At 40.2% G+C, this 17168-nt stretch overlaps 1 protein-coding gene across 1 annotated transcript; it reads left to right on the forward strand.

Annotated features, from left to right (window-relative positions):
• The first annotated feature begins 1822 nt into the window (after nt 1-1822).
• On the forward strand, nt 1823-15652 carry LOC143114254 (uncharacterized). Its single transcript, XM_076275767.1, has 4 exons — nt 1823-3007; nt 5160-5197; nt 7844-7917; nt 11457-15652. The coding sequence occupies exons 1-4, from the start codon at nt 2166-2168 to the stop codon at nt 13059-13061; spliced, it is 2559 nt and encodes an 852-aa protein (XP_076131882.1). The 5' UTR covers nt 1823-2165; the 3' UTR covers nt 13062-15652.
• Nucleotides 15653-17168: the final 1516 nt, after the last annotated feature.

Here is a 17168-nt window from a genome sequence, read left to right on the forward strand (position 1 = left end):
AATCCTGATAATGTTTATTTTTCTTTCATATATAACTTTGGACATATGGATATCCCCCGATAATCCGTGGAAAGAAATTCTGGAGAAAAGCTTGAGATGCTTAGAGGAAAACCCTGTTACGTCTTTGGAAAGTCCGTTGCGGGGGGTATGTGACGCGGGGCCCTGACCTCACACAAAAACACAGCGTCTTACGGCATCTCAGAGACCTGCCATGTTTCTCAAGATAGCTCCTCTCTACTCTTTAAGAAGAAAAACAACAGAACTGTAAAAAGGTCACTTGGTTTTTTTTCTGGTTTTATTTGGTACAAACTGTACAGTGCTTGTTTAAAACCATGAGACACACAGGGCCTTGTTTCCTCTTTGAGTTTCACCTCAATAATAGTTTTGTGGCTTTTGGCTTCCGTGATAAGGATACATGTTAAACGTGATATTGGTCGGTTTTTGGGCTTTTTTTTGCTGTGCACGTTTCTGTGCATGCGAATGTGTGTGTATGTATGTGTGTGTGTGTGTGTGTGTGAGAGAGAGATAGAGAGAGAGAGTGTATGCAAGAAATGCAGGTGTATGTGTGTGGGAGGGAGTGCAGGTGTGTATGTGTGGTTGTGTGTGTGTGTGTGTGTTAATATTCTGTGGGTTTTCAGATGATTATCAGTACATCAGCTGTGAAAGGATAAAGGTGTAATGTGCTGGAGCTTTCTGCACAGTTCTGCTTCTAAACAACAATAACAAAAAAATACACATTTCATATAAATGATATTGACAAAAAGGTCAATAAAATGCTTTGATTATGCATTTTAAATAATAAAGAATTGACAAAACAAAAAGTACAACCAAATATCCTCTCCGGTAGGGTCTAAATAAAAACATGAACAGAAGATGCATGGGTAGGAACATGGACATACCTATAAAGAATTCAAGGTAAATAACATCTAAAAGAGTATAGTGCACTCAAAGCTCTTAGTCATCTATTTAGAACTGAAAAAAAAAACGATATAACTAAACTATGGTAAATAACTGTCTTACAACATCTAGTTGGAGCCATTGTTTTGTTTCCACATGCTAACGGAAATACTTTTGATAAAGTTCAAAATGCAAAGTGTGTGTTAATCAGCAGGTTTATCAAATGTCTGAGGTGCTCGTTTTCCATTCCTTATCCTTTTCCTCCTTTTGTATTTTTCCACGAGGCCAAAGCCTATACAAAGGGCCCGCTTTCTAGGATATCTCAGTAATTTGGAAATAACCTCAGCCCAGCAGATGTCAATCGCACAGACAAGCAGCTGCTGCGTGTAGGCTATGCCTTCTTGTTACACCACTGTCTACGAGTTACACACTGATACTACCACCTAGTGGTTTAAAGCCGTGCGTGGCGCGGCAGGCTATCACTAGGAGAGTTAACTGCACCATGAAAGTGAGTCACCAAGACGACTGTAACACGAACATCCTAAGCAACGGAGCTTTAAAAGACTATTTTAGTGCCATTTCATAATGATCGTGATGGCAGTCAACCCATAGCCTAGGCTAGCCTACTGTTTTCACATTATGTTCACACAGATGTAATTTTGTGACGCAACAAATGAACCATGCTGTGCCGTCAATTTAATGACAAACAAATGTCAGTCAGTCTCCAAGTCCGGGGCGAGTCTGAAGTATCGAAGACCCGGTAGGCTACAGGGCCTACCTACCACCCACATCAGTGACAGATTTTCTACTCGGACTGGTGCTACTGTCACGTTGCCATCTTTTTTGTCGGGGGAACTAAAATCACTTCTGGCTTTTAAAAGGGGGCGTGTGCTGTTTAGAGACAGAAAGGGGGGGTGTACCAACACCAACACAGCGATTCCTCTTTTTAACCGCGGTCAAATCATGGACACATAATTCAGTCTATAAATAGAAACGTATTCTTGTCGATCCAAGCCGAACATCTGCTATGCACGCAATGCACAGTAAAGTATCGGAATCATTGGGAAATACCGAAGGAGAATTCGCCTTCAGCGCTGCTGTTAGTTCTCCACTGGCGCCGTGCAAGAAGACACGTCCTACTCAGGTCTACAGTGGGCCGAAAAGGGTGGATGGTTTAAGTTGAAGCCTACAGTAGGTAAAAGAGTTGCATTAGAGTGGTTGCAACAAGGGACATGGCTTATATCAGCTGTTAGTCGAAACATGACAAGATGTCACAAAACAATAATTTCTTAGCCATCCCGGATCAAAGAGATCTCTTCGTCCCGGTGGGGAATGGAGGATCTGAGAAGCGCAGCAATTCTCCCGTGGATGACGAGGACGAGGAACCCGAGGATGACATTCGACTCATACCCAGGTCCTCTCCCGTGCCCAGGAAGCGCGGCCCGTCCATTGCTGACGAGACGGCGGAGTATATGCGAATTCGACTGGCTTTAAAACGCCGAGTGTCATTCGCCGATGCCACAGGTGGAGATCTCGTGGATGTGAAAGAATTTGCTGCTTTTGATTCAGACGACGAAGACACCGCCGAAAGATGGGAGGCAGAGGAAGCTCGTTATCGCGCCGCTGTACGCGAACCGACCTACCACCTGCATCCAGAGTTTCAGGGGTTATCTGGCGATGAATTGATGGCAGCTGTGCGCGCCCATAAAGTAGAAGTGGAACCTGTGTCTTTTGATCCTGACGAGCCACTGGCATTCTCCGGAAAAATTCGTGTTCTCAATATTTCGTTCCAGAAGTCAGTGTATGTGCGCTCTACCATGGACGGTTGGGGCACCTTCTTTGATTATCCGGCAGATTATTTGGAAAGCTCTAACGATGGAGAATCCGATCTGTTCTCATTTAAATTGTCATTTGCTCCACCTTACCTTTTCCACGGCGCGCGAATTGATTTTGTAGTGCGTTATGAAACGTCAAATGGAGAGTTCTGGGCTAACAACTCCGGCAAGAATTACTCGGTTACACTTCTCGTTACATTTGAAGACCGTGCAGCTCACGCCTCTGGCATGGATTTGCATAGCATACGGGGTATATTAAAGCCGCCAAGACCTGGGTAAGTATATTGAGTAGCCGGCACCAGTTAACCTAGTGTAGTTATAGCGGAACATGTTATGTTGTGTTGTTATGCTCTCGCTCTCTGTCACACACACACATACTCTGTTGAGTGGAGAATTGAATAAAGACAACCGCCTCTTCCTTAATTAGCCTTAATATATCCCCAGTGACATTATTATAAGTGCCTTTGCTGCTCTTTTAAAGGAGCATGAGCCTGGCCTGGCACTAACTGTAGTCCACTGCTTCGTGTTTTCAGACATCAAACGAAACAACCGAACAGCAAACGAAAGGTAAAGCAAGTCATAGCACATAGTCAGAGATGGCAAACGTCACTAGTTTCACGTCAGTCAGTCATTCCACATGCAGAACATCCAGGGTCTGGCCTTTAGTCGACAGTGCACACACCCCTCAGTATGGCAACTATCCAGGAGTGTGAGAGGAGCTTGAAAATAGGACAAGGCAGGTGTCACTTTTAGCCTGATTTACCCCTGACCTTTCTGCTGCAAGTGGTGGGAGAGAGAGGAGTGGGAGACTGGGCTGGCTGACTTCCTGCCCTGACTGCTAGAGTAGGCTAGTGTCTTTGACGAGGGCTGAGTGATGATCATTTTCCTCCGCTGTACAGCGACAAACCCCCCACCCCATCCCCAACACACACACACTACCCTTTCAAACCACATCATCATTCAGTGCTTTTAATGTGAAAGGGCAATACAGAGTGTTGGGGGCCCAAACTGATCCATACATGACAAGCCATAAAGGTTAGCAGTGTTTTAAAGCGTATCTTACATAGTCTGAACACTCGAAGGTAGATTCCAGTGTTGTAGTTCAAAGGATGAGGGTGTAGCACCTCCACATGTCATGCCTTTATGAGCGAACTTGCTCTGGGTATGTTTAAGACTGCTAAGTGTTACATTGTCAGATGTACAATTGGCAGCTATAATTTTATTTCTCTCTGCATTTGATCTTACTTGTGCATTGATCATATGTCAGGTTAACATTTCATACGACAAGCATAGACAAGATGTGCTTAGTGTCCTATCTTACTCATGCAGTTTTATTTATTTTATCATTGTCATGCATCTGCTGCAATACCACAAGCAGATGCTGTGCAATACGACAGCATTTCTTTGGAGTGATGACAAAAGAGGACCAACTAAGATGCTCTGCATTGTGGAAGTGTGGCCCTGCAGATTTACAGTGTGCTAATACGATAGCACCTCGCAAACCACATAGGTGACCACGAGCAAGAGTGTGAGGCCAACAGAGAAGCCAAGTGTCCTAGCAAAGGGTCCTAATTAGGGCAGGTTGTGTCTGGTCAGGTAGATCTACGTGATTTGTCATCTGCATGAGGTCACGTGTCAGAGGAAAAGGGTGAAGGTCTTGAGGGGGTGTGGCAGGTGGAGGGCGGGGTAAGGTGGGGCTGGGACGGCTAGAGGGCTCGGAAGGGGGTTGGGGGACGTTTAGGACAGTCCCCAGAATCTCTGAGGTCCTACACTGGATCAGCTGAGATGGTATCACTGGAGGCAAATGCCACTAGGGTCATCGTGACTTTCCACTCTTAAAAGGAACGGCAACGGCAACAGGCATGTCTCTCATAGGACTTGGCCTTCTGAGGAAAAAGGTCACGTAAACATACACCGTAAATTAACACAACTTACTACCGAGTTGTGTAAGAGACCTGTTTCATCCTTGTGGCCATTATTTAGGAGGTGCATGTGAAAATAACAACTCCGAGCCAGTATTTCATCAGTGACTTTCCACCAGTTTATATCATGCAAATGTCCTTCCCCTCAATAACGATAAAATAGACAACACGTTACTACACTCCACTCCAAAGGCTAAAAGTATTTTTAGCTTCCAGTGAGAAGAGTTTCTCATCCTCACAGCCAGATTACAGCACAGCCTGTCTGGGAGCTTCACTACACATTAATCTCACCATCTTTCAGTAAAGAATCCCTGTAGAGTACATCCCACATGGACTCCCATAGGCCCCATCTGTGGCTAAATGTGCCTGCTGTTGACCAAATTAGGCCTGTACATTCTGATGTTTACATATCACAAATCATACATCATACATTCATCTAATTGTTTGAGTCGGTTGTGTGGCATCGAATGCGATCTTTTAAAATGACCCTCTCTTCCTCCTCCAGAATGGACTATGACTACTCTCAGGACTACGATGACGAAGGTACACGTGGAAAGGCCCGATTTAGCTATTTCGACATAGTGCTGAGAGCTGCTGTCAGCAAAGTATATGGACACTTAAAGGTTAAAAGCTTGAAACTGTAGCGTAAGAAACACCTAGGATTCATACTTGCCATGTATATTACTCTATAAATTAGATTAAATTACATTGGATTCAACTTTATTGTTATTGTGCAGATACAAGTACAACTACAAGTACAAAGACAACAAAATGCAATTTGCGTCTAACCAGAAGTGCAAAAAAGCAGAAAAGTGCAATGTGATATACAAAGTATAGACATGTGGTGCATAGACAGTACAATATATTTACTGCAGTATAGACAGTAGTGTACAGTTGGTTTGAAGATGGTTCACAGTAATACAAATTAAATATAAATATATGTGCAGTGTACAGTATTAGCAGTTACCTTATACAAACAGAATAAATATGGCTATGTAGTATGAACAATGTATGAACAACATGTACAGATATGTGCAGTGTAGTAGCAGTAACATTATAATAAGAGTAGTAAGAATAATATAGATATATGCAGTGTATTAGAATATATTATAAGAAAAACAGAATAAATATGGATATTCAGTATTAACCGTATAGACAGATATATGCAGTATGTACAGCTATGTGCGATGTGGTAACAGTACAATTGCTGTGCAGAGACAGTAATATTATAAGAGAAGTAAGAATAAGTGAATGTGCAGGATGAATAGTATGAAGAGCAATCTGTGGTAAAGAGCTTGCCTGTACATTTTGTACTAAAATGGCATGATGTCTTTCAACATGCAAGGTAGCTCTTAGAAAGTATATTTTTATTTTGCTGTGTATGAGAACCCTTACAGTAATTATGTGTTGACAAACGGTGCTTGTATAAACTATAAATAAACATGAATGCATTTTTACAGACCTATTTTAATCGGTAACAGCTAGTTAGATTAACTGGCATGGCATTGCATGCTGTTGAAGCAACGTGTTAATTGGCTGGAATTATGTGGCCAGAGCGAAGACAATAACATTTTTATGAGTACACACATGGAACAAACAGTTACAGGACAGGGCCATGAGGAGCAATTAGGCTAACAGTTTTATTAGACATGTGGATTTCACCTTTCATACTGGACATGATTGGACAGCAGTTGAATCAAATAGATGTTCTAAGAACTTAGAACTATGTGTCTGGAACTCTCTTGGGCATGGTAATCAACACCTAGGGGCCTAATTTGAATGATAGGCAAAGTGCAAAGTCTTAAGTCTAAAATAACCAAGGAAAGTGTGTCAATTTGCGAATTTCCACATGTCACATGATAACTACAGTATTCATGGGTTTCATCAGGTCCCTTGCCACAGGTGTATTAATCAAGCACCATGCAGTCTGCATTCATAAACTAGGTGCTTGATTTTATACACCTGTGGGAAGGGACCTGATGAGACGCATGAGTACTGTAGTACAATAGTTCATGCACGAGAACTCTGCTTGTTGATGATTTGATGATTTGTTTGTTGTTTTGAAAGTAGCTGTGGTAAACGGCAGTAGCAACACCTGCAAACATGAAACATTTGCAGTTGGAGGAATGTGTAAATTTATACAGCAAAGGTAAATACATTGTTTCCTGACTGCCAATGCGGTTTATTATCAGTTTGTAAAGGTTAGACGAAGTAGGAAGTAACGTTACGAATCCCTGATCAATGTAATTGGTTAGGCCGGGTCAATGATTTCAAAGTTAACGCAAAGTCTACACCCATTACATTTTCCACATTTTGAAAACATTTCCCAATGGAGAGAACCCAGACAGTCTTCATGAAGTGAAATGAAGTAGTGAGTCTGGTGAAACCAACCAGTGAAATGGCACATCAGCAGGAGGGTGTGGGCTCATGTGTTTTGGTATTAGGAACTGAAATGCTAACCTGACCCTCGCCAGATGAATTTCGCTCCGCCTAGCTCCATTCATCCATCTGGAACCGATCCATTGGAATGGTGTTTCAGAAGACTGGGCCTAATCAAAAAATGCTTGCATATGATTGAAAAAGCCACTTGTCCGTCATCTATTGACGTGCTACTTCAACCACTCACATCGAAGCCAACCCGTGACGCTGATAACAGTCTCACGGTCGCTTCTCCACTACGTCACATCTATGAAACTCCCGCCCTGCGTCCTGATTGATAAAGTCGGTTGCAGAAATCACTCTCAATGGAAGAGGTCCCAGATGGATGTGAGTGAAGCTAGGCGGAGTTAAGCGGAACGAAATTCATCTGGCAAAGGGTCAGGTTACTGAAATGCGACAATTTTTTCATCAAAAATGCAGTGCTGAATCAAGTGCTCATTTAAAGTCTTTACCACAGTGCACAGTCTTGTTTGAGACGCATACAGTGTACTTGAAGCTGCATAGTATGATGAAATCATGTTCAGATGTTCAGGTAGTTCAGATTAGAAACACTTTTATATTTTCAGAATAGGTCTTGGAAGTACTTTGCTTTTAGTTTAGAAGAGGTATTAAGCTGAAGCATAATTACTGTGCTAGTGGAGTGACTTGGGGATTGAGTGAGAAATGGGTATTTTGTTTCATGGTGGCTTCATCAGAGTCGACTTCCTCTTGAGTCATACGATGGTTTCCTGTTCTCCTGTTTTAACATAGGGGCTAGTAGGGAGCCAGAGGACCAGCCACGTCCGGTGCACCCTGTGATCGTTCATCCTGAGATGGACATAGATGTGAGTAGGCCTGCCACAGTACTACTTAGGCACTTCATCCATAAAGAGAACACTCTAGAATGCATTCTTAAATATTATTCTATTCATTACATTTTAATCAAACTATTTCTAATAAATATTCTAAAGTGGAATACTGTTGATGTCCTAGAACACAATTAGAATTATATTGATCTAGGTAGGCCTAGAAGATCACAATATTTACTTCACATTAGGTAGATATTTAGTAATATAGTGAATAATAGTGAAATTGAAAGGCTTTACTAAATTTGTATTTCAGCACTTATTCCTAAAGAGACAATGATTGGTTGTCCAATTTTTTGATGGACACTTTAGCACACAGACTGTTTCTACAGTTGTCTGCAATTGTGTAACTCTTATTTAAATATATAGATTTTTAAATATATAAAACTGCTCTTGGGCTTAACTAAAGACATCTTAAGATGTCAAACAGTGTTTTATGTCAAAAGTGCTGACAAATTCTGCAATACTCAATGTTGATTAAGCAACATCGTTAATTTCACATGACTTGCAACAGAAACAAACAACAGCATTGACAACACTTGTACAAAAAATTACAAACAAATACAAAATACATGCAAGGACACAGATGCAGAAATATGCATAATAATAAATATAAGTACAGAAATTAAACACATTCATTGTTATTCTAATTATAATTCAGAAACATGATGTTGTCAAATTTACCTAATGAAAAATACTATTTGCTTATTGCTGGCAGAATTAACCCTTATGATGTGTATGTATGTATACATGTTTGTGCATCTATTAGTTCATGTACATGCGACTCTATGTATGTGTTTCTATTAATTAAATGTTAATATGTTTGTGCTGTACATATAAGCTGTGTGTCTGTTAAAGTTAAAGATGTTATAAACACAAATATCCACTGTTTTTGGGTCATTATGTTGGCTTCATTTATAAAGAAAATGAAAACATCATTAAAATCATTCAAAATGATTAATTCAAATCAGCTTTGCTGCTAATCTCTCATGTCATTTAGTTAAAATGTAATGCCAAGATTAAAGGTTTTAGTCCACTTCTACAAACTGCAATTTAAACAACAATTCCAGATGCTGCAGATATAAATTTGAAACTTGTTATATTTAATATGCCATATTATATAATTCATGAAATAGTTCTAATGAAATTCTTTTTACATTGCTAATAATGTTCCTCCTAATGGTTATGTTGTTTATTTCCTGTTTCACCTCAATGGCTGTTTTTCTGTTGAACACAGCTTATTGAAGCTTCCGCAAGACATTAGGTAATGTGCACAGAGCTTGCTAATTGTCTGTCATTAGTTCGTCAACTGTCTGTCACCTGCATGCACTGAATATGCCATCCCCCTATTTACCTCATGCATCTCCCAGATGTATTAATAACGTGACAGAAAAAACAGAGGATAGCCTTTTACAGCCTGATTCATCTAAAAATCATCCTTCTTAATCCTGACCCTGTGAAGCCACATTACTGCATGATTTGGTCTTCCTGCTTGAACACACTGGATTAGCTGATAATGTTTTATTGGCTAAGTGGAGTGTGTTCAGATTCTTCTGTTTCTATCCTACCCGAAAGGTAAAAAAAATAATAAATAAAAACAACAGTGACGACAGGAACAGGATTGAAGAATGTTCATGAAAAAGATCTAAATAATGTAAATGAATACTTTCATACGCTTTCAGTGATCTTCTGGAACTAGGGCACTGGACTGTGCTTACATTCATGGAAACCATATCTGTTCTTAAAACACATTACAATCATACATATTAATATTAATCATTAAACTTTAAGCGTCTCATAATATGCCATTGTAGTTAATGATAGTAGTTTAGTGTCCAATTAAAGGTGCAGTCAGCGATCGTGCATGGCGTTGCATTTTTCTTATGTTTATGTTTATATTTACATTTCTTAGCAGATGCTTTTGTCCAAAACAACTTACATAATATTTTAATCAAGGACCAAACAAAACACACCAGAGAGGTAGATCACCCCTCCCTTCAGCATTCCCAGAGAAACTTCACACAGTGTTTTGATTTTGTTTGGAGAACAGGCTGCCCCTAATTTGTTTGTTTCCAGTTTTCGGAGCCTGGGCTGCCTACAGAGACCTTGTTTTACAGTGCAGGGGATGGGCAGCTAATGGATCATGAGGAGATGTTAGCTGAATGTGACAATCGCGTACGATTGCTGACTGTCTAACCAAATAAACGTTAATAGAATAAAACATAAACATGATGCATTCATTTCCATCTGTGTCATTATACAGGTACATGTTTTTATGGTGTATGGTGTATCTAGAACAAAAACTCTTAATTTCTCACATATCCAGAAGAGTTCTTCTAATTTATGTTTCTATTAGAGTACAAATACAGTCATGTACATGTAGATATTGTAACTGTAGATTACAAACTGCCTTTAAGGATGATTTGCAGAATAACATGTATAATCAGTTTCTGTTATGCTTGGCTACTTGATTTTTGTCAAGTGTGTTTGTGTTTTATGACACTACACAATGTATCAACAGGAAACATTGCTGCCTTGTATCCTGTATTCATTTTATTTCAAACATTTCAGTGTGTATGTCTGTGTATTGTTTTAATTTGACTTTGAATGTACATTAGATGTCAAAATGTAGATGTAAATGTATTGTATGTCTGTAGCAGCTTAATTGCCACACTAAATGACGCATGGTAGTGCACTTTCAGTTATTTGATGCATTGTGTTTAATCGATTTGAATGTAAAAAGCATGGGGATATATGTACATAGTGAAGAAACCCAGTACGCCAAGAATGCTCACTATATGTTGAGACTGGATAGAAGCTCCTTTATTTGGTCCTCATGGGAGACAGCCAATGGGAACTGGAGTAAATGGGAGAATACAAAACACTTCCTGGCGAATTTCCTTAACCACAGAAGCTGCAAATGTCCATGCACTTTAAGGGGAAGTCAACTAAGATGGTGGATCACCAAAACCTCTTATGTGGTCTTTTTGACATAAAGTATAAAAACAATCACCCCATACCACACAAATTCTATAGGGTGTTTGTTTTTTTATATAGACCTATATAATCTTTAAAAATCCTCATACATGTGTAGATGTCTTTAAAAAAAATGGTTTACTGAGCACCCCTGATGAGTCAGTTTACTGCATCAGCATGGTGTCTGAAGGCTCAGTACTAATTATTCGTTTCTTGTTTTCAAACGTAAGGGTTCCCACTGTTTTCGTGTCAGTGGCATGGTATTATTATTGATTTCATGTTTTTTTTTATTTTTTAAAAATAAAACTAAATATAAAGTCTGGTGTTATTTTGTACATTTCAAAATGGTTCTTGATTCTTATATCTACCAGATTTCATAGGAGCCATTTTTTCTGCTCTGCATGATTAAACTTAAATGATTGAATAAATGGTTATGAATAGCCACAAAACCCTTTTATTTAGATTTAGGAACCCTGATTATTGTCCTTAGCTGTGTTTGCTGTTGTTTGTATTGCCTGTCACTCTCTGCCTCTGTATTACAGGTGGGAGGTCAGGAGCAGGGATCTCTCTCCAGCACAGACCCTTCGCAAACAGCAACAACAACAACAACAACAACAATAACAGAAGGCACACCCTATTCTAGCACTACCACTGACCTGACTGCTCCAGCCATTGAGAGGAGCCTGTGCGATCAGCAGGACACCACATCCCAAGCCAGCACTTCCCTGCCACTGTCAGAACCAGAACTTGGATCAGACCTGAACCACCCACCGCAACCACAGCAAGAGAACCAAGAGAGTGAACCAGCGGTCCAGAAAGAAGTCAAAGATGTAACTTCAATCTCAGCATGCCACAGTGCTGTATCAGCCTTGGCAGAACACACTATTGCTGAAGACAACTTTGGATTGATGCCACCCTCAGAGACCAGACACACAGACCCTAAGCCTGAAGTAGCAACAGATATACCTCATCACTCAGACCCTCCTGACCAGGCTGCCCCGTGTCTGTTATTAGGTGATGAAATGGATGGGAATAAGCACAAAGACACAAGGCTTACATCTGCTGAAGAAATGGATGTGAACAAGGACAAAGAAACAAGGCTCACGTCTGCCGAAGAGATGGGGGATGATTTTGAGGAGCTCACAGCGTTAGCAGAGGAGGAGCCTGGAGAGATCGAGGAGAAGATTGACACCAGTGAGAGGTTTGAAGGGGCAGAGGAGGAGCCTGGAAAGATCGAGGAGAAGATTGACACCAGTGAGAGGTTTGAAGGGGCAGAGAGAAGCACCGTCACAGAGTTGGAGTCACCAACAAGCTCGGACATCCTTGATGAACATGCGCGGAATGGGAGCACAGAAGTCGTTGGAGTAGAAATTGCTCTGGAGGAAAACGCTGACCTTGAGGAGGTCCCTCGGGTGAGCCCGGGCCCACTGACGTCAACAGTCGAGTCCGGCAGTCAGTCGGAGATCTCTAGGGGCCGAGAGCTCAGACTGAAAGAAGAGTCTGCTCAAGCTGCAGGAGCGGACGTGTCTTCCTCAGCAGCGAGCCGTTTGCTGCCAACCCACCAAAGCCCTGTCCACCCAGGGCCAACAGGCGAAGACAGTATGACACTCTCTCTCTCTGATACCATCTCTGATGCTGACAAGTCACCAAAACCACCGCAGCACCCGAAGCCACGCGAGCCACCTGCATTAGAGGAATCAACTGCTTCCTTGGATTCCGAATTTACTAATCATGAAGATTTGGCAGTTACCTCCGATCTCAGACCAGTTGAACAGAAAAACTTTGCTGAAGAAATGGCCTTGCCGCAGTATTTCACCATTGACTCCCACACTACACCATCGACCAGAGATGCATCCCACGTCCCAGAGAAAGACAGTCTCGACGTCTCTGCTGGTACTGAGGAAAAGGAGTCCCCCGTTGAAGCCTCCTGTCCAGCCTGTCCAACCATCCTGACCCTGGAGGCCCCTGAAGATGCACTGGAGATGCCTGGAAACTCAGTGGGCACCCTGGACGGTCCTGTCAGCATCTGGAGCACTCTGAGACCTGCCATGTTTGGCATGAGTGTGGTCACCTGTTTCATCGCAGCCGTGCAAGAACCCAGTATCCTCCTCGTGCTGGGAGTCTATTTAGTTGTTCACTGTTTCTGATCCATCTTCCTTCCTTTCTTTTTTTTTGCTATTCTTGCTTTACTTTTATCTTCTTGAGTGCCTTATTGGTCAGTCCAAACCTATCACCAACATACATTGCAAAGTTTAAATTGACAAAATTCAGTTTCTTTCATTCATTTCAACCCCATAAGCATTGAGTAAAAAAATATTTTTGTTTTAAGTTTGTTTTTGCATTAATATTTCAGGTCCACATGACAAAGTAGCTAAATGTAGCAACCACCAGTCACTCATATCCAAAGTCACATCCTCAAATCTTAAATGGTGCACTCAATACTGTAACAACATTCATAACAACGGCAATCTAGTCTACTTGTAGGGTGAAGTAAATTATATTTACACTTTAACATTGATTTTCCTGGGATGTGTGTTTTCTGAGGGTTTTAAGCATGCTATATGATACGCAGTGGGTGCCATATTAAATTAATTATGATATTCATCCTCCAACTTCTGAAAAAAAGAACGGTGGCTAACATCTCTTTCTCAAGATACCTTTATGTAAAAGATCTACAATTATGGCTGGCTTTTATGTAAAAGAATTACAAATATGGCAGGCTTCCCACTGGCGATGAGTGGTAGGGCATCCTGTAGAAGGTTATTTGTGTCTGAAGTGAATAGTCTGTGACGTGCTGGAAACGTTGAAGAGGACGTTGAGACAACAATGATGGAAGTTTGGAAGTAACGTCTAAGATAAGACTTATTATCCCCATGTATGTTTATTTTCCCATAAGTAGTTCTATTATTGTGCATAGAAGAATGATTTAAGTCAAAGGCCAGCAATAAATGTCCTTTATAAAGATAATTTAAAGAGGATCGGCACAGGGTTGACATAATATGTGATTTGATAGATGGTTTGCCGAGATTAATGGTAAATTTCCTTTTGCGTGTGTGTGTGTGAGTGTGTGTGCTGTGTGGATTGTGTGATGAGTATTTCCTGTGTGTGTGTGTGTGTGTGTATGTTTTTTTGAATATGTGTTCCTGTATAAAATACTCTTCAGATATCATGTATTACATTTAGATATCACAGCATGGATAACATGTTTCTCGTCTTATAAGAAGTGTTTCATTTACACTAAAACTGTTGTATTCAGCCATTAACCAACAAAAAAAAGCACCGTTTTAACCATGTCTGAAACTGATGTGATCTGTCATATTCTTTGAGTGTCCCATTGAGTGTTGGGAGTGTATATGCAACAAAGCTAACACAAATCTCACTGTGGTATACATGTTGAATGTGGGACTACAAATTCACAATTAAACATGTTCAACAGCACCAAAGTGTGATTATGCATGCAATTGACCCCTGCACCCATCACACGTTTTTGGCTGTAGGAGTAGGCAGTAAGGAGTATCCTTTACATGTTTACATTTGCTTCAGACTTGCAGGCTAAGGCAGGAGTTTTTATGTGTGTGTGTGTGTGTGTGTTAGAGGAGACAGTTCTTGTGCTTGCACACATACTGGGCAGGAGTCATTTAAATGACCTATGGCACTGATATCGCTGGAAAGGTCACACATTGCATAGAAGTCAAGGCTTCATGTTACTGGGGAGCCAGGCCACCATTGTAAACTGAGACAGGTGTGAGGGGGCGACAATCCCTGGAGCACAGACCGTCTACCTCAGGCCCTGTGTGACTGATCCCTGTCAGTTTACTTTTCAGTATAGAAAGTTTTTTTTCACTGTTCTGAAGGTTATTTATTAGATTATGTAGAATAAAGACATAGATTTTTCATTGTTAACTGAGAGCATTTATACAATGTCACAGCAAATTATATACTGCTTTCTTTAGGACACTAGGAAAGGGTAGTAGGAAGACTGTCTTTAAGATGCTTTTGTGAAGACTATACAGATTATATAAACATTGTTGAAATCTTTGAATAGCACATTGTAAAACACACTAAAGATGACATACAATGGATGAAGAGTACTTCACCTTGTTCTATGATGTGAACACAGAAGGCATGCAATGTTGGTATATCATCAACATGCCCAGATACTATTTATAAGCTAATTCACAACCCTAGAATTTGTCCGGGGAATAATATGACCCATTTCAGCAGATATCTAGAGCCCCCTCATGCTTATCTGGCACCCACTTCAATAATTAGGTGAGCTTTACTGCTGATGGCCTTTCTATTCTGGTCTTTCCATTCTATGCTATCCTTAATTCAACAATCTGAGATGCAGTGTCTTCAAAACATAATGTACTACAAACACGTTTTTAAAACTACATACTACAGTTTTATAATTTATCGATTATATATAAATCCATAAGTGTTCCCCTAACAGTATGAGTCGATCTTGGGAGTAGGTCTACCTTCTCAACATCCGTGCTAATGTTATTTTGGACACTGGGTGTGGATGTAACCCTAAGATGTTGTGCAGTGTATCTAATCCTTAAATAAAAGCAGATTTATTTTAATCTAGCAGGGTAAAGTGGTCCCCTGTGACATGGTCCAGAAAAAGACATCTCTCTGTCCAGTTGTTTAGGCTATGGGATCCAAATTATATAATTTAGGAAACTGCTGTCATATTGTGACAGATTTACTACTGTGAGGGGAGAAGTAACTTATTGGTACCTTGTGTACATGTACAAGCATGAAACCTACATAACTGTATGGAGGAAAGCATAGACTCATTGGTTTCTGTATATAATTTTTTTTATTCTGTATAATATTTTTTCAGATGCTAAAACTGTATAAACCATTGAAATATAAACAAGTTGAAACAGTCCTGAGGGTGTATAGGAATAATAACTCCAGATTAGGGAAGTTTGAAGCGTATCTCCAGAAAGCATATTATGGCATTAAATGGAGAAACTGAGTGACCTTCATGACCACAGCTGATCCAGTGATGATTCTCTCCCTGTGTTAACTGCACCATGTGCTTTTGGTATTTAAACTGATCATGACCGTTTATCAGGGTTCCTACACATTTTCCATTTCAAAATTCCATACTTTTTCCATACTTAAATTTCCAAACTTCTCGGTAGATTTTTCTGACCATATTCTCGACATTGCGGCCACTTCTGGTTTGGGATAACTCAGTGAAAACAAAGGTATGGACAACTGAAGTGAATTAAAAAATGACACTTAATATTCGACCATTTAGCTTGGTCATTTTTAGTTGTATCTTAGTTGTATCTTGACGATGGGGACTGACAGTTAAGCTACACAACAGTAGGAATGGTTCATTATGACCTGAGTGAAGTGATAAGTACTGCAAATGCAATAGTCTGGAAACACAAATATTTCTCCATACCCTTGTTTCTTTTTTCCATACTTATCCAGACCTGGAAATTACTAAAATCAAATTCCATACTTTTCCAGGTTTTCCATACTGCGTAGGAACCCTGGTTTATCCATTAATTCTGCTCCAATTGACCGTGGTCCATGAAACATTTACAGATTTGCCCTCAGTCCACTGTCAAAGAAATGACTTTCTAAGAAAGTCTAAGAAAATGAAATGGCAAACTACAGAGATGACATAACATTCACATATAACGTTTTCTCACTGTTTGCGGATAACAGATTCCCTCTTTAAACATTCTATATAGTTTCTGTCTCCTTGCCAAATGGGAAGATTTAAATGAAGTGGGCTATTGCTCTATTTGGGGCTTTTTGGCAACTCTGTTGCTCCCTGAATAAACTGTTGAATGCCTCTCTAAACAAAGGCTTCTTTCTTTATCTCAGCAATGCAGTTGCTTCATGTCTGAGAGGCCTCTTATGTCTACTATGTGCAAATGTGATCTTTGAAGAGTCTACAAATCAGATGTTGCATACGTGGAAAATTAGTAAGTGTGGACATAAAAAAAAAAAAAAAACACCACCACAAACAAAAATCACTTAATTTGGATTTGCACAGAAAACTGTAATGGAAAATGAAAACGCTGGCATAGAAAAGGCTGAACATTCTCTCATTGCATTTTGTTACAACCATTCAGCCACATACTAAATATATCAGCTGCCTCTCAGCTGTGAAGCTCCTAACACAAAAACATGGTGACAGACATGAATTGCATATTGAGCACAGAGCCTACTATGTATACATCAGACACACAAAGGCAAATGATGATGCAAATGATTACAAG

Source organism: Alosa pseudoharengus, unplaced genomic scaffold (genome assembly GCF_046254945.1).
Source record: "Alosa pseudoharengus isolate Yale_2024_CS ecotype anadromous, Long Island Sound unplaced genomic scaffold, YU_APseudo_1.1 YU_APseudo_1.1_scf_9, whole genome shotgun sequence".
NCBI classification, from domain to species: Eukaryota; Metazoa; Chordata; class Actinopteri; order Clupeiformes; family Clupeidae; genus Alosa; species Alosa pseudoharengus.

Coding starts and splice junctions, on each gene's coding strand:
- LOC143114254 (XM_076275767.1), top strand. CDS start 2,166: ATGTCACAAAACAATAATTTCTTAGCCATCCCGGATCAAAGAGATCTC. Junction 3,008..5,159: donor TTAAAGCCGCCAAGACCTGG/GTAAGTATATTG, acceptor TTCCTCCTCCAG/AATGGACTATGACTACTCTC. Junction 7,918..11,456: donor ATCCTGAGATGGACATAGAT/GTGAGTAGGCCT, acceptor TCTGTATTACAG/GTGGGAGGTCAGGAGCAGGG.